This window comes from Alosa sapidissima, chromosome 13 (genome assembly GCF_018492685.1).
Source record: "Alosa sapidissima isolate fAloSap1 chromosome 13, fAloSap1.pri, whole genome shotgun sequence".
NCBI classification, from domain to species: Eukaryota; Metazoa; Chordata; class Actinopteri; order Clupeiformes; family Clupeidae; genus Alosa; species Alosa sapidissima.
Window position 1 is genome coordinate 29648977 of NC_055969.1, and position 17917 is coordinate 29666893.

Genomic DNA, 17917 nt, shown 5'->3' on the forward strand with positions numbered 1-17917 from the left:
TGCATGTGGCCCTTACTAACATACTCACATGTCTGCTCTGTCTGTGTGTGTGTGTGTGTGTGTGTGTGTGTGTGTGTGTGTGTGTGTGTGTGTGTGTGTGTGTGTGTGTGTGTGTGTGTGTGTGTAGTCTGTCTCCCTCTGTAACGTCATACGTGTTATATCGTGGAATTTGAAGGTCACACTGTATGGAGGTGAAGGGCCAGCCCAAGCGTGTGTGTCTCCACTCTCATTCATATACATGCACTTCATTACGCCCTGATGGCTTCTCTCACTGCCCGATTCGCATGACCGTCCCTCTGTTTACTCATTCGGTCACTCATACAGGTCATCATACAACTCCTCCATCTCTCCCGTTTTTTTTCCTTTCGTTTTTTTTTTCTTTTTCTTTTTTTTGTGTTGCCGGGTGATGGACTGCTTTTCAATACATGCCACTTTTTTCTTTCTCCTTTCTTTTCCTTCTCTCTCTCTCTCTCTCTCTCTCTCTCTCTCTCGCTCTCTCGCTCTCTTTCTGTCTTCATCACCGCGCGCATCCTCAGGCCATTGTAAGTATGGTGCGCGGCTCCACGTGCGGTTCCTGCTGCATCTTCTCTCTGTGTGTCTGAGCTTGGGGGACTAACAGATGCTGGGTGGCCTAGCAGGGTGAATCAGTGGGAGGAGTGCAGGGCATGGCTCTGGGGTGGGGTCGGTACATGTTGTCTGTTGAGAGTTGCACCTCAAGTGTCTGTCTGGACCTTGCCTTGGACCTTGTGCTTTCCCCCCCCCCAATGGAAAGTCCTGAAATAGCCCCTGAAGTTTTTTTTTTTTCTTCTCGTTTTTTTTGTATGTATTGATCTGAGTGGATTGATCTTTTTTGTCTGTTTGTGGTTTGTTTGTGGTCGCACCCATCCTAATTCCTCTGAAGCTTAAAGTATATTCTGGAGTTTAGCCTACCTGGTAATGTGATTGCCAGTGCATGGCTTCAGCTATGTTGATTAAGAGTGATTTTGGCAGTCATGTAACAATTGAATCAACAAGTTCTTGATTATTATTATTCAAACCTCACACGGAACTAGTTGCTTTTCAATTACCACTGTTTTCTCTGTGGGAGAAAATAATGAAATGTTGCATCATTCCCTGGATGTTTCTCACGCAATTCCTCGGACTTGATCGAATAGTTGCAATCAACCCCAAGATGAGCTATTTTTGTCTCGTTGAATCAGAAAGGCGTTTTGCTCATAATCAAAACTTCCCTCACTGAATACAAATTCGTGTCACAGTGCCCTCTGCTGGTCATTTGCCTTAAAAGCTTGTTAATTTCTATGTATTCCTAAACAAGCTTCCATATGGTGTCTGAAGGGTTTTGCAAAGGGTTTGGTAATAACTTGTGCCCTGTGATTTGTATTTAATATGAAGACCTAAATTACACGGTTAAGTTGGCGTAAGCCGTTTATGTTTATGTGGGATTTTCCCACTTTATCATCCCAGCAGAGGGCATTAATGCATCTTGAGTATGTCTGTGGGTCCCACACTCTGCATGTGTTCATATGAGCTAATGTATTTCTTCTCATCCGCTTCTTTCAGGCGATCATGCTGAAGAAGAAGTTTGATGAGCAATTGTAAGTACGCTGATTTTAGTGCTTTCAAGGGTTTCTAGTGTCCTTTAGGAAACGTAGCGTCTTGGCTACCTGTACCCCCCCCCCCCCCCCCCATGTGTAACTTTTAGTTTGGTGTCTGGTGTCTCAACAGGATTAAACTGAAAGAGGTGACCAGTGAACTTCAGAAGAAGAACACCCACATCGAAGACATGGAATCAAAGAGCAGCCAGACCTGTAAGTGGAGAGAGAATCTATCTTTTGTGTTAAGGAAATGAATACGCACCGCCACCTCCTCATCCGTGTGGTTCCTTCATGTGTTGTAGCTCAAAAGGTGGAGGAGCTGGAAGAGGCCTTGAAGAAGAAAGATGAGGACATGAAACAGATGGAGGAGAGATATAAGAAATATCTGGAGAAGGCCAAGAGTGTAAATATCTCCTTTTCCACCTCAGCCAATGTTATTCCCATAAATGTTGTATGAAATACAGGTCAAGTCTCTCAACTTTCAACCTTTCAACCATCTCAACTCTTAAAGTGATGGTACATAGGTTTTGAGCAATGTTGCTTGTCAACCACATAACTGGTTCATGATCATGATAATTTGCCTGCTGATTATTAAAGCTTTCCAGAAACAAATGTTGCCCAATATCAATGGGAACATGCCAGAATAACAATATTTGAAACATTACCCAGCAACATTGCTAATGGATCATAACCGGTATCAACGTTTGCTCAGCCCAGAGAAATGAATGCTTAGCACTGTCCATTTACTTTCTTGATGACTGTCGACTTGATGGATTGACTGTCTTCATTAATCGACTGTGTTACTGAATTAATTGATTGAGGATTTAATTAGCTGTTTGTATGTCATATTTAAAATGGCAGGTTATCCGGACTCTGGATCCCAAACAGAACCAAGGTTCGGCTCCCGAGGTTCAGGCCCTGAAGAACCAGCTGCAGGAGCGGGAGAGGATGCTACACTCCCTGGAGGTGAGCTCGAGCTGCCACGCCTCATTTAGGGATTTAATCCCAAGAGGCGGTGGTAGTGTAGTGGTTAAGGAGCTGGGCTAACGTGCAGTAGCCAGAAAGTTGGGGTTAAGTTAGGCACTTAACCCCAAGTTGCTCCGGGGACAATGTGATCGCTTGTAATACAGCTGACATATGTAAGTCACTTTGGTCAAGAAGTGTCTGCTAAATGTAATGTAAATGTAAAAATTAAAAAGAGGCTGTAGGTTCCAGTGATCTTAGAACTTCTAAGGACCGTTGTAGGTTGTAGGCTTATACTAGCATATCGTGACCGCAGGATCCAGTGGTTTTGGGAAAAGCTAAGGTGTATTGTGTTGTACACATATATTAAAGGCACAGCAACAAGAAATTTCATTTTAAGTTATTCATAGACAATCATTCCTCCGGCAAGAAATAATTTTCTTCTTTTCTTCTGTCGGGATGATTGCCAAGCAACACTGAGAAGCATCAACTCCAACATTTATATCAATTTGTGGCGCAGTAATTTAGAATGAAATGTGATCAACGTGAAGACTTGTGTTTTTAAAACGGCATCGAATGCAATTCAGCCAATCATAATCAAGGAGTGGGACTGTCAGTCATAGAATGTGCAGTGTACAGGACTCAGTTCCATTAATGCTAAGTTAATCCTCGCTCTCTCTGCCTCCCTCACAGAAAGAATACGATAAGACAAAAACACAGCGGGACCAGGAAGAGAAGCTGATCGTGTCTGCGTGGTACAACATGGTATGCATTCCCACACATCGGTCAGGAGAATGGGTCATTATGTCGATACAGTATTTAACTGTAGCAAAGGAAGAGCCTCAGCTGATACTGGGGTTTCAGCACTGACCATTTCTGTGTAATACACAAGTACAACCACTGCAGTCGTGTATATAAGGCATGTCGATTTGTCACAACTGAATGTGAGTTTTTGCCACTAGATGGCGCTCACCACCCTTGCTTTGGGGAGAGGAGAATATGTGGGGAAGAATGCATTGCATCTCAGTTCTGCATATCAGTACCCTGCCACCTGAAGATCCTTTCCCACTGTATATTTATGTGTGATCCTGTTTGGATATAAACGTAGTTAAGAAAAATGGTAATACTTCACTAGGAATGTCTACCTACAGAGATTCAAGGTCAGTATGTGAAATTGTTTATTTACTGGAAATAATTTTAACCAAAGTATTTTTCTTACCCATTTTTTCTCTCTCTCTCTCTCTCTCTCTCTCTCTCTCTCACTCTCTGCAGGGCATGGCCCTCCAAAAGAAGGCGGCAGAAGACCGACTGGCCAGCACAGGCTCAGGTCAGTCGTTCCTGGCCCGCCAGCGGCAGGCCACCAACACGCGTCGTACCTACCCTGGCCACGTGCAGCCCACCTCAGCCAGGTAGATCCAGCGGCCAACATCTCTGCTTCTCAACCCCCACCCACCCACTCGTCCCCCTCACAACCCCCCCCCCCCCCCCCGAGGAGATGACCACATCACCTCAGTTTCCCAGTCCTTTCCCAACACACCCCCGCTAACAGCGTTAGCTAACTGTTACAGGGTTAACCCCACATGCCTGCACCCAAACCCTACCCTCCAGTGTTACTATATCCCTCTTATTGTTAGCTGGTGCCCCCCCCCCCCCCCCCCCCCCTTCCATTTGTATCTCCCTGTCACTTGGGATGTAAGTAGAGATGCCATCTGGTTTTACTGATTGATCTTCTTTTTGGTTTTGTTTGTTATTTTGTTTCATATAGGACATAGTGTTCTTTGTGAAAAGGCAGAACATGTGACAACCTGCTGTGCTTTTAGCTCCCTGACAAAAAAAAAAGAAACTTCTCTCCTGTCAAGCTCTGTGGTGTTTTTTTTTTTTTTTTATTTAAAAGTGTTTCTGTAAAGGACGTGGTGCAGTATTTATAGAGATGTAGTTACTGATATTGAAAGTGCTCTGTAAATGTTGTTCTGTTACCCATTCTGTAGTAGTGCATGGGGGGGGAATGAATCAAATTGTGACTGTTACACAGCAATCAGCTCTCATATTATACAATGATGTAATAGCTAAGGAGAAGTTACTGAAGTGTTCTTGTAAAGTTTGAAGCGAGGGCTCACCATGGATGAGTTTTATAAACAGTGTTCGGTATTGACAGTTTGTTTGCATATTATGCAGTGTAATTTTTTTTTTTTTTTCAAGAAAGAGACCCAACATATCATCCTGCGATCTCAAAGTTTATTTATGCTTTTTTTTTTTTCAAGTGTGCATCTCTGCTTAACATCCCTTTAGGTCAAACCTACCAGGGGAGATGTGCATCTTCTCTCCTCAGTGTTATGGTTTAGTGTGTATTATCCTGTCCTGTGCGGTTTCTCCTTTAGTGCCCATTTGATGTTGTCTGAACAGTGAGGCCCACTAGAGGTGGGTGCTGTGAGAAACAGACGATGGCTGTCTTGTCTGACTTAAGTTAGTATTCTATCCTGTCTTGGTGTTTTGATAATGTTTGTTAGTATGTAACCTCTTTTGATTTTTGGCAAAAACGTTTTAAAAGAAAACAAAAAAGGTGTCGAGGAGGAGGAATGAACCATTATCTATGCAGCGGACTTTTGAGTGTAAACAAGGTTCTTGTAGCCATGGCGAGGAAGATGGCCAACCTGGACGATTTTTATAGTGACTGTGGCATAAAGGAGTGTGGAATTCCATCTTTCAGATTCAGAATTTCACAGGAGATGCAATAAATACACATGCATATAAACATACATGTTTGATCTGAAGGAATTCAACCACTTATTGCAATTTGGAATGTTCTTGATGGGAGGAAGAGGATGTCTTCATTGGCTCTGAGTCTTATGGACCTTGTATGTATATCGTCGTCCATCTTTTACGTGCTCTGTACTTTTCAATAGGCCCTGATGTGAATCTGTCAAATGTTCATTTCTTTTTTTCTAACTGCGCGGTAGGGGAGGTTTTGTATTCCTTATTCTGCATTTTCAGGCTTGTGTGTCATTTTAGAAGCTGTCGGTTGCACCTACCAACTGCGTAACTCACTATGCCTTACGGCTGTGCTAACATCAGCTGCTGCTACCGCATACTTGAAGATTTACAATCCCAGCCACCCAGTGTTCCCCCAAAACTACCCCTCTGCCTGACAGACCTGCTGTTGTGGGGATTTAATGGAGTTTGAGCTCTGATGGTTGCACCGCAGGCAACGAGCCACTCTGGAACTTTCCATGAGGCCTCCGGATTTTATGACCACGATTTTGTAAACTCATTCCTCCAATTGTGTCCGATTGCATGTCGTATTTCAATAACTTGATTAACAACAAGGGTAGGATATGATTACGGGAAAGGGGCAAGAAGTTCTGGGAGATGTTACCAAGGTCACAATGACATGCCAGACTATTCACTTTTTTTGTGATGGTCCTGGAAATGACTAATGTTCTTTTTTTAATTATCATCTTAATTATCTTTCTCAAAGCTCATGCCATTATTTCCCCTTTGCTGGAAGCAGCCACTGTTGATGCATAACCCTCTACCAGCTCTGTCCTGCTAATGAACTCATTCCCACTCCTGCCATGTCATTGCACTAATTAATTACCCAAGTCTTCGGTCCGGCACTGTCGCCTAGCAACAGAGTCAGGCACTGGACAAACACAGGTGACCGCAACCCCAGTAACAGCCAAAGACTGATCAAATGGTTGTTTGATCAAATGATTTAACGATTGATCACTTGATTAAGTTGATTACTGATTGATTTATTGATTGCAAGATTTGAATGATCAATCGGTCTCTTGGCAAATTTGAAAAACGCTTGGTGATTGACAATCTCTGTCTTCCTCCTCTCACTCTTTCTCTTCCTGCCTGTCCCTCTCTGTCTTTCTCTCTTTTTACCTCCACAGTGATGTGATTGCATGACCGGCAGGGCGAGCTTGGAAGTGGGTGCATGACCGTGCTGCTTGCATGACTTAATTTGCGTTGAGCCTGCAGAAATAACCCAATCAACACTAACCCTCCCACAGCCTCTCCCCCCTCCTACCCCCCACGCTTCTTCCCACCTGTCATGTGGACCGCCGGGGTGGGGGAGGAGATTCAGTCGTAAGTCTGGATGTTCAGGAGACCCCCCTACCCCCCCCCTGAAACAAATCTATAATTCCTCCCACCCCGCAACACCTTCCTGGGCCCTTACCATTTCTACAGGGACAGATGGGCTTGCAAGGCACTGTCTTGGGCTGGAGTGAGAGGCGCAGGCGAGGTGTGTGTATAGGGAGAGCAGGAAGTAGGTTTTTGTTTTGCCTACTTCCAAGATGGCCCCTGACAGGTTTGACGGATCCAGAGGTGGCAGAATGAACTAGGAGGGAATGGGTTCATGTTAGCCTCCTACACTACCTAGATGACCACTTTGACTATTTTCGAGTAGTCGACTGGACACCTTAATGAAACTGCTCAGAGAAGCAAGTGAAAGGGTCTGGGACTGAGTTGTCAGCAAATGATCAAGCAGAAACCTTTTTGCTAATATGAAATTAAATGAAGACCACATGATTCCTGTATTTTCCAATTCAAAGCCCTTTCTAATCAATTTTCCTTATTTGTTTTGCCACTATGTTATTTAATTTAACTGTTATGCCTTTTATGCAATACGGAGTGTTATTTTTATGCTTTCTTTGTGTCTCCTTCCCAAAACCCCTTTGAACAAACTGCTCAGAAGATAGCAGTGTGAGATTTAAGAGATTGGAGTCCATGAACATAAAGTAAGCCTTCACAAGCAGAAGATCTATTTATTTATCCTGTTTTTGTTTGTATTTTATTTACACACTCAGTATTGACTTTAGATTCATTCATATCATTGGATATGAACATTTAGGCGGGGGGGGGGGGGGGGTGGAGGCCGTTCTGTAAGATGCATTTGGTGTTTTTAAGAAGAGTGCACAGCTGTATTTGGTAAATCAAATAGTTTTAAGTATTATTCTCTACGTTTTGAGGGTTTGTGTTTTTGTGAAGGCGTAAACACAGAGTCTGGAAGTTTTCCAGTGTCCTAGTCTCTATGTTTGAGAGTGTCTACTCGTAAAGTTGCATATGCATATGCAGCCTTCTTACATATGTCAAAAGAGAAGAGTCTGAAGAGGATGTCTTTCTCAAATTATCATTTAATACTCTCAAGTGCTTTTTGACACCCCAGAATTCAGTAGGGATGTAAAGTTTGAGGTCATTGGTACCAGCATACCTCTGACACATCAGTGAAACTAGTCTACATCGATTGTCTGTTCTCTCTGCTTCTCCCCTTTCAGATTATAGCAAACTCTGTTCATGTTATGCAATAGATATTCAGACTCTGTGTAATGTATAAGACTTGTGTTGGCAGACATGTTATGACTTATGGAAATCTGTTCAATTTTTAAGTAATTTGTTTTTAATAAACTGTTTGTCAGGTGTGGCAAAAGTTTAAATGTCTCATGGACATAATCTGTATCAGTGGTCAGAGATTCCCAGTCAACTTTTAGCTCTGAAATCCATGTTAGGCCTTTCACTACCGTCCACAGTGGAAATCTGCTTGTCTGCTACCCAGTCCAGGAAACCTCAGTCAAACATTAAAAAGCAGGTTGATGTCTAATTAACTAAGGTTGTAATCGATCAACAGGTTATAATGGTGGCTGTATTTTTTTGATTAATCAGGAGATTCCTTACTCAGTAGCAAATAATCTTCCATTTGCCAAGTTTTATATTGCTTGTATACAATATGTAAATAATGTATGTCTGAAACAGTGGTGGAAGACCTGACTATTAGACACAACATAGGAAAACAAAACAATCTCATGATTGAGTTTGGTGGATTTCATTGTATATCTCCATTAAGAAACATGTTGACAAAAACGTGCTTCCTATGCTGCAAAAATGTACAGTTGTTAATCCAGTTGTAAATAAAGCTTGTATAAAACTTGTGCTTTAAGTTTAATGCATCTTTTCCTTCTCCACTATAAAAACTGATAATTTGTTATTATATGTAGATCTGCAGATCCCACACTTGCATACCAGACTATACTAGGCTCCTGGCAGACATGGGCAGTATTTTAATTAAATTTATATGAAATATGTATTTAATTACTTTGAAGGATTGTATTTATAGTATTTCAAATTTCTTTGAAATACTATACATTTCTTTCTCAAATAAGCTGATGTCATCACTCAGTTAAGTATATAGCATACCTATAACCATGCCCGTAAGCTATGCTTATAGTCTGGGAGCCAAAGGCCAGAATCTTGGTGAACCTGGTTTTGTCGGTTAAAGGTTTTTTTCTGTGCTGTGTCTTGTCGCCTTGGGTTTACGCCATACAAATGGGGAGGGTGCCCAGCGATCTCTCTTGGGCAATACCATATTCTCAGCTCTGCAGTTGTCCTTTTTCCTGCGGTGGTATGCTACACTGTGACCAACTTAAAATGGTTAGACCCAACGTTTTCAATAATATTTTCAATACACCTTGTTTCTTTTAAAAGTTTGAATATGATTATTGTGTGGGTATTTTTGTATTTTCAAATGACAATATACTTTTTAATACATTTTATTTTGTTACATTTCATGAGCCAGTATTTGTAGTTTGTAACAATAGTTTTGGATGTTTTTGTGCCCACCTCTGGCAGCTGGCAGAATTCAGTGTATATATAAATCAACCATATCGCTTACTTACCTGAACTTAACTTAACATTTGACAGCATTTTGAAAACCATATAGGCCTATTGGACTTTTGATTACCGATGCTTATCAGTTGTGTAGCCATGGCTTAATTTTCCTGGCAATGCTATTCATAGTAATATAAGCTCACTAAACCTCAGTGTATCAATAGCATGACTAAAGAAAACATAAAGGAAGCAACAAAATAATTGGCATTTATAGACAGTTAAAGTTACAGCAGGATCATTCCGCAATACTGTGCCTTTCACACAGACCATCTCCTGAGGAAGCGCCAAGGAAGTGGAGAAATCTGGGTAAACAAACAAAATGATATGGGTGTGGGGGCTAGATCTGTATATCCTCGTCAACCCTCCACAAGTGCAACAGGAAACTTTCTTTTATTCATTAGGTCTAACTTCTAAGCTCAAACGCAATTTGCGGCCTACTAGTATTATGCCAAAGTGATGCTCAATCGGTCATTTTGGCTAAACCATGACAGTAGGCCTACAGGCTGATATTACATCCACTAAAACGTTTAATCTCTTCTTTTCTTTCATGTCTGGTTCGCCGACTTCAATGTGAAACCATGCAAAATGTTCACGGCGTGAATCACCTCAACATATGATTAATGTTTTAAAGTTAATGGTTGGCCTAATGCACAAAGCAGGTTTGGCGTCTCTGTTACGATCGTTTCCCACAGGCGGGAAGAGATGCAGGCCTTGAGTGTGTGCCTCCGGATGGATTTATTGCTTTCATGTGTGCTGTTGGAGCCGTCGCTGCGTCTAACTGCAAGAGTCGACCCATTCAACACAATATGAGAAGGACAAGGCAATTCGACGAGGTAATGAACTTCTAGCCGGCGTGCCAGGTAAGGACAGACATGATGAACATGAGTAGGCTAACGCATGACCACAACTGACAACTGCAGGCTCCAAGGCAGATGCTATGGAGACACATTTGTGGTGCTGACGTTCATGTTTACAAAATACTGCTTAGCTATTTAGAAAAAACAGGATAAATTATATGAGGACTTCAGTCTGCAAAACTCACAATTTCCGTTGGAATCAATAAGGTATCTATCTATTTCTAGCGAGCCAACTTCATAATGAGCTTGGTTGAGAAGCCACTTTTGTAGAGATATATCTGCTTGCCTGATGATATTCCTGGCCATAGTAGAACTAAATAATCTAGGTTAGCCTACTCTGGCATTTTTTTATGTTTTTTTTTTTTTATGTTTATAGTCTGTAGAACAGACCTCTAGTAAATGTGTGCTTTGTTTCTCAGCCTCTTTAGAGATGTTACTATGATCAATTCTTGTTATTTTCAAAGAATTACTTTGATTGTGTGGTGTTTCACCATTATTGTTATGGTCACTGTCTTTGCTGTGCACCCTGCTTGCTCTGAAAGTGTCCTGTTTGGAGAGGGTTTGGTGGTGTGTTTTACATGTCTTCGTAGCAACCCTGTAATTGAAAGAGAATATTGATTCATCTGTTTCTCATCTTTCCAGAGAAGTCTCACACAGTTGTCCGAGACCCCCCTGACCCCCCCCCCCCCCCAGGATTTCAGTGTTTTGTGTGCTTGGCCAGAAACTCTGGTGATCGAGGCAGAGAGAGACTAGGCATGTGGAGTGGAGCCCTGTCCCCTCTCCCGGGCAGGAGGCCTCAGCTAACCTTGACCTCAGCCTCAGAGATCTAAGGTAGAGTGTCCTGACCTTGATTTCAGGCTCTATTTGTGTAACTAGTTCATTTCTTTTCCCTGCCAACATTTGTTTGCTGTCTGTTGCCCTCAGTACAGCCATATTGCAAAATTGGCAATTGCTGTTAGAACAAAATGCCAGTTTGGGCTACAAACAACAAACTATCAAAGCATATAGACATAAGACAGCTTTTGGAGGACTAAAGTTGTGAGACATGTTGCTACAGCGGATTATTCTATCAGTTCTATTCTGTATGTCACAAATTTAGTCAACAAGTTCTAAGAAATCTGGGGTAAAGTTAGGGCACATATAAAATATAACCCAGGGAAAATACTGCGGTCCATTTTTAAAGTTGCATTTGTTATGCCATCTGTTGTGGAATGCCTCGATCTTGCTTGATCAGAGTTATTATGTCTAACAGTACTGTGGGTGTTGCAGTGCCATTACATCAGCTCATTTTCATATATCCATCAATGTTCTTGCCACTGAAACCCAGAAGTATCAAAGCCACACATGACAAAGGAGGGCTGTCACCGCCAACGCCAGCCCTGCCACTTCACCACCCAGCCAGCCCATCAGTCTTTGCCCTGTCCAGAAACCCCTCTCCTCTCCCCACAATGGCCACATTTAAGGCTAGCCCTTTTCAATTTCAATTTCAAACAGCCTTAAGTCGACGACAGCACAAAGCGCCGGTTGATTCTGTGGTGTGTGAGCGTTTCAGGGCTAGCGCGGGGCACGGTTGGACTGTGGCGCTGGGGCCTCAACTGTGTCCGACACCAGCCACCTCTGCCTGCCCCCTCACCACCCCTCTCAGTCTGCTGCCAGCCCTCTTCCCATATAATTTTTGGCACGACAGTAATAAAACGCAGGTGAGAGGTGCAACTCTAGACCCTAAGGCACATGCTGAGGCTGTTTACAGAAGGGGGTAGGTGAGGGGGCTGCTAGGCCTTCCTGGGGAGTAGTGACAGTGTTTGACAAGTCTGTGCCACCACCCCACCCCCACCCAAAGCATGGGAACATTTCTGCAGTGCCTGTATTAGTTTGTCATTTGCAGAGGCCACTGCAATAGTAAAGGCCTACCATGCTTTGACAGGTTTGATTGGGCTTTTGTGTGCAAGAAGTGAGGGACTAGACCAGCATGCCCTGTCTGCGTAATTGGTACAATCATCTGATTTACGCAGCAATGTATGCGTAAGGGATATTGTCCACTGGTGGTCAGTGTATGAACGTCACTCTTGATGGGGGCCAACAGGACCCCGACACGTTGCAGAGCAGTCGATAGCAAGAAACAATTTGATGGATATTTCTGCAGCATTCTGAAGTGTTGTGTAATAGAGCTAGTACAACTTGTTACATTCAGTTATTTATGGACAAATAGACTACTCCACTGAATTGTGTTTAGATGTTCATCATACAGTATAAGGTACCATGGTTGACCTTGCCTCATGTTTTGATGCGTACAGAACTGGCTCTGTAAGAAAAGTGTGGAACAGAGGGTGTTATACTTTGACCTGTGATGCATGAGAATTATCTGGACATTTTGAGCAGAGGTGACTCATGTGTTGAGCCGCATCCAGTGAAATCAAAGGCTGTTTGAACAGCTGCACTTCTCTCTCTTGGCTCATTCGAGTGGAGGAAGAGCTGCCTGAAATAATCCTGATTAATAAAGTCACCTCGGCTTCAGTGGACAGACATCACGAGAACCACAGCGGAGGAGCGAGACAGAGGAGGCCGAAGCGAGTCAACAGAGAGAGAGAGAGAGAGGGGATCAGACAATGCGGCGCGCAAGTGATTCATGAAGCTACGGAGGAAGTGAGGTCATGTTGGACTTCGTATGGGCCACACGCAAAAGGTTGCCGCATGGAAGTTCCGTTGCTCCATAAACATCGGACCCAGTGAGTTTATTTACAGTAGTGCTCTGAGCACATGTCCACTGTCTGTGTACATGTTTGTGGGAGAAGGACTAAGTACGTAATGTGATTGCAGTTTCGGACATTTTGCTTGGCCTGAGACCAGCTTGCTCTTCCTTAGTAGTCCCAGGCTTTACTAAGGGATTCGTCTTTGGTAATTGCAATCAGAGGTTTCAGTGGTGAGGCAGAATTAAAGGAAAAGGGAGTCTGGCCTAATTTTGTCTTACTGGGGTGTACCGGTAAGTCAGTGCATTAGAAGAGAGGTGTACTGTGTGGAAAGTTTTCCCGTTTTTGATCTATAGACGTATGCGGAGGGAAAAGGTCCCCAGATGTCCAACAGAGTGGCTATGACTGATTTCTGGAGGGGAGACTTTTCAAAAAACTTTTCCTCCACACTTTTCTTCGTTTTAGTCTTGAGAGAGGTCAGGTCTGGCTAATTTTACCTCAGTGCTTTTAGCAATGAGTGAGTTCTGTGCAGCCAAAAATGTGTCATAAAAATGTTCAAAGGCTAATTACTTAAAATCACTAGAAATAAATGTGCTTCAGATTTTGCTAGGATAACAGACGTGTGGTTTCTACCTAAATTTGGCCAAAGATTTCGAAGAGTTAGTTTTTTGCTCTGTAAGAGAAATAGACAAATGAGGACAAAATGAGTAGAGAATCTTAGAACAACTCAATGCAAAATCTTTGTTCTCTACACTAGCTGCTAAAAACAAGCAAAGCTTATGAAAAGTCGGTCCCGTCTGCAGTTCATTTGAAGCCCTTAATGGCATTTGTTCAGAGGTAGCGGTCCTTTCACAATTGAAAATGAGACCACAGCGATGAAGATTGCTGTAAATCACTTTCACACTTCAATCTTTCCCTTGAAGCAAACAAAAGCCTCATTCAACAGTCAGACCTTCACGCATGTAATAAATTGTGGTGTTTGTAGACTGCACTAATCCTCACGCTTTTTTACAGACAGTCCCTCGAGACATGTATGATCTTTGCACAAGTGAATGCAAAATTAACCAGCTGTTGATGTCATGTTATTTGCAACAGCTGTCAGTTTTTAAAAGAATATTGCTAACATAGTAGAGTTGTTTTAGCATTTATGCATGGCATGGCTAACAGTTTTGCATACATTTCTGTATGGCTGTTGGGGCTGTGCCTGGCCAGCCTTTGCTTCCGTACTCTAGTCTGCTTTCCTACACGTACAAGCTTTTTTTTTCAGGCATTCCTCCAACAGTAATGAGAATAACTGCAACCCTATTTCTGATTTGTAAAACATGAATTCATGTATTCAAAGAACAAGTCATTTGTCATCTTAGACAGACAGAACAACCACTGTTTGATGTCAGCCATTAGCTATGGATTAGTCAAAAGTTTCAACAGATCCTGTGACATGGGTCTTACTCAGACCAAATAAAAAAATCTTTATAGGAATATGTCTATTGATCCAGGGATTGGCTCTTTGTAGTCATCATATTATACAGATATGGATCAGAGCCAGTGTTATTCTAAGAGAAGCTCCATCGCCACAGAGGAACATGGTCCTCATGACTGGTCATTTGTGGATTGGCTGATTCATCACCTCCTCAAAAATCTTTACTGGAGGCTTTCGACTCATGTGGTTGGCTCAAGGATGTCCAAGTTGTCTGGAATGTAAGTGCATCCTCCTGTAAAACACTTCCACACGCGTGCCTTCACTTGAGGCTAAAGCTTCATCAATCCATGTGAATGGCCTGGTAATGATGTTTTGCACGCTTGAACAAGCATGAAATGAGCCCTCCAATGTGGGGACAGGAAAAGAGAGAGAAGGAGACGTTGGTATGAAACACGAGGAACGGATTTGTGTCTTATTTATTTCATCTGGCAAGAGTCGCCTCACTAACGACAGCAAACCAGCATGGTGGTTGACTGTTTTAGTCCCCCCCCCCCCCCAATTCATATTCATTGTAACCCAGTATGTCTGTAGCTCTCTCCACCTCGCATTCCTCCTGTGCCAACCCCAACTCCAGTCTTCCACCCAGGACTGCTTTGAAGACGAAGACAAACTCCCGCGCCTCGGTTTCACCTCTCCAGCGGTTCCCCACCTCATGCGGTTCCGCCAGGCTTGGCGAAGCCTCATCAGCAGTTGGGTGCCCGTCCTTGGCAGCCACATCAAGCGAAGCTCGCAACACACAAGGTTAAGTGGGTGCATCCTCCTCTGTTGTTGAGGAAATGGTGCTGTGGTTTTTCGGCAAGAGGAGGAGAGGGCCCAGGGGGAGGACGGTGGTGGTGGTGGTGGGGGGGGGGGGGGGGGGTTGCAGCAGGGAGAGAAGAGATGTTGACATTTCTTTGAAAATGTTTTGCCTCTCAGAAAACCTGGTTCTTGGTCCTCTAGGTTGGAAACATGAATCCCGATCGCCGACACCCGCTGGACTCCTGGTCCTCTGCCATGTTTGAGACTGAGAAAAACGCTGCGAGGAACCGAGACTATTCAAAACCGGAATAGAGAAATAAAATGGTTTTGACTAGAACTGTGTGGTGCATTTGGCGTCCAAGACCGTGTGGGCTCTTTTCTCAGATTTTTCTGCTTTCAGCTCACAGTCGTCTTGCCACACAAACCCGACCCCGTCGGCATACGAGTGTTTGCTGTGGAAGGCCCTTATCATCTCATTTAGGCCTGCAGATTTGGCCTGAGGGCTGCGCCAGCAGTGTGTCAACAGTGGTAAATGGCTTACATGTCCCACACTTCTTTCCTCTATAGATCAGGCCCTCGGCCGCGCTCCCGAGCTGACAGTGCACTTATGATTTAATCTGAAACACATTCCAGAGTGCCGGGAGACGAGTCGCAGCCATCCGCCGCCGTGTCTGGGTGAGGGTCCCAGACAGTCGCCGGGGGAAGGGCCCGTGACAGCGCCTCACTCTGGGATCGGAGACAGAGGGATCTCTGGTGGCTTGACAATAAATCAGGAAGAAATGACACTGGTTTTGATGGACCCTGATTGTTCCTGATGTGATCCAGAGCATAAATAACATGGTTTCATCCACGGTTTGATGGCTAGTGCAAGAACAAGTCCCATTCATGATAAAACTAGTCAGGGTGTTTTTTCTTGTTTGTTTCAACAATTTCTAAATAACACAATGTGGCAGCTCTTAACATTTTATTATAGACACGGTATACAGCCCTGTAAGTTGTCGGGCAAGTCTTGTGTTTGTTTTTTGATTAGATTAGAGGAGCTAGCACAGGGGACACAAAGGACCCAGAGTTGAGACATATGGAGTTCGCTTATATGTTTTTCCCATTCTGGGAGAGAGAGAGAGGGGAGAGCGTCTTTGTTCCTCGGCAAAACAACTATCCCGATGCGAAGTGCAGCGTCGAAAGCTAGGGGCCACTTGGGTCATGCAGCATGAAAGCCATTTGCATGTGCATTCTTATCATATGAAACGGACATGATGATTCACATGTGTGAATCAAAACCTCATGAATTATTTATTGGGCGATGGCGGCACAAAAGGAAAATATTTGTTCTGTCCCCTTAAAAGGAGCAGGTCACCTTTTGATCCGCGCCAAAGGAAAACCGCCCTTTCAAGTAACTTGACAGAGATAGCGCATTCTGATCTCAACTAAACAGACTTGACGTTTAGAAAAACAAGAGCCTGTTGCTTTGTTTTTCCTTCCTCTGATGCTGAATGGTCGGCCTTACCACACGAAACATCTGATGTTTGTGAAAGGAAATGTACATGATGGATTGCAAGACTGCAATCTCGCCAGGATTGTGGGTCATTTAAACGTCACTAGATTTAATGGCCCAAAAAAGGAGGCTTCTGCAACTCCATGATTCATAAAGCTGCATGTTTTGAACATTCAGATAAAAACGTTACCAGCCACTTTTCCCCACACACTCATCTCATGCCTTAAATGGACACCAGCACTGAGGGCTCAATGCCAGAAACACAGAATGTGTCGGTGATCCATGATGACACCCTATTATTCTCACCAAGATGCTCACTGCTGCTTCACAGATATTTATTAGCACTTAAGGGAAGAGTTTAAGAGGATTAGAACCAGTTATGCTTGACCTTGGAGAAGATCCCCTTGGCCACAAATCATGCATTTTCTCTGATGATCTTTCCTTTGACGTTAAATGGAGTGCCGATGCAGGTGTGTGCCACTGGCCTGTATGGGCCTCATCCTCCTCCTCCTCGTCCTCGTCCTTTCTCTTCATCCCCTTGCTTTTTTTGTTCAAGGTTGGCCTTCCCCTTCACGAGGCGCTTTGAAGAGCAGGCTGGACAGAAGCAGCTGTTGCTACAGGTGAAAGGCATTACCAGCCGCATGCTCCCTGGGCCGGGGCAGACCTGGACAAAGGCCAGTGGAAGGTCTTTGCACCAAAGGTAAGCGGGGGGATCTGAAGAGAGTGCAGCGCATCAAGCGGTGTTTTCAATTTGGGCCGTGGAGGGAAAACAAAAAAAAAACCACTGCAGTGTAATGGCCAAACTCATAACAAGTCGGAGGGGACATTTAAAGGAGATTTGAAATAAGCCGCGAGGTAAAGGAAACAATCTGGCAACGACTCGATTAAAAGGCCCGCATGATGTCATGGGGCTTATCTCACATTATATGTAGACATTTGCAAAACTAAGTTGCGTTTGACCATATTCATTTTTTATGTTTATGGTTCTCGGAGGATTAAAGATGTAATTTTAGCATTTATGAACATTTATTTAATGGTCCTCATTAGTGTTTTTTGTTTTTCAAATGTTGTTTTGAATCCAAGATCTGGAAACAATAAACTGCCAGCTCATACGCAGACACTTATCAAATACATCCCTGTCCAAGGCAGAGTAATGGCAGTCTGCAGACCTTGGTTAGAGGATGGGAACAGATGGCACATCCATTCTAAATGGAAACAGAAAATGAACTTGATGTTGAACATAATATTTGATCCGACATAGACCGTTAACAAGGATTCCATTTACCAAAGCCATATATTTTGTGTCTGCTCAGATGTCAACACTGTTAAAAACAGTCATACAAAATATTTATTTCATCCTGTTTTTCAACAAATGGTTTGTAAGGGCCAAGTATGTGAAATGTTTCCATGGTGGTCTGATTACACACTTGTGG

General features: G+C 43.4%; 1 protein-coding gene across 5 annotated transcripts in view; it reads left to right on the forward strand.

Moving 5' to 3' along the window:
* The window catches only part of hook3 (hook microtubule-tethering protein 3), a 35758-nt gene extending 27267 nt beyond the window's left edge, over positions 1–8491 (forward strand). For 2 of the 5 annotated variants that reach the window (XM_042059201.1, XM_042059203.1), the window contains 8 exons: positions 537–542; positions 1561–1595; positions 1726–1808; positions 1898–1998; positions 2457–2561; positions 3252–3323; positions 3831–3967; positions 6455–8491. In XM_042059201.1, the coding sequence (XP_041915135.1) occupies positions 537–542; positions 1561–1595; positions 1726–1808; positions 1898–1998; positions 2457–2561; positions 3252–3323; positions 3831–3967; positions 6455–6470 (555 nt within the window). In that variant the 3' untranslated portion in view covers positions 6471–8491. Of the gene's footprint in view, positions 1–536; positions 543–1560; positions 1596–1725; positions 1809–1897; positions 1999–2456; positions 2562–3251; positions 3324–3830 lie in introns of all 5 variants that reach the window. The other 3 variants (XM_042059202.1, XM_042059204.1, XM_042059205.1) reach the window with 2 other exon arrangements.
* The last annotated feature ends 9426 nt before the right edge of the window (positions 8492–17917 follow it).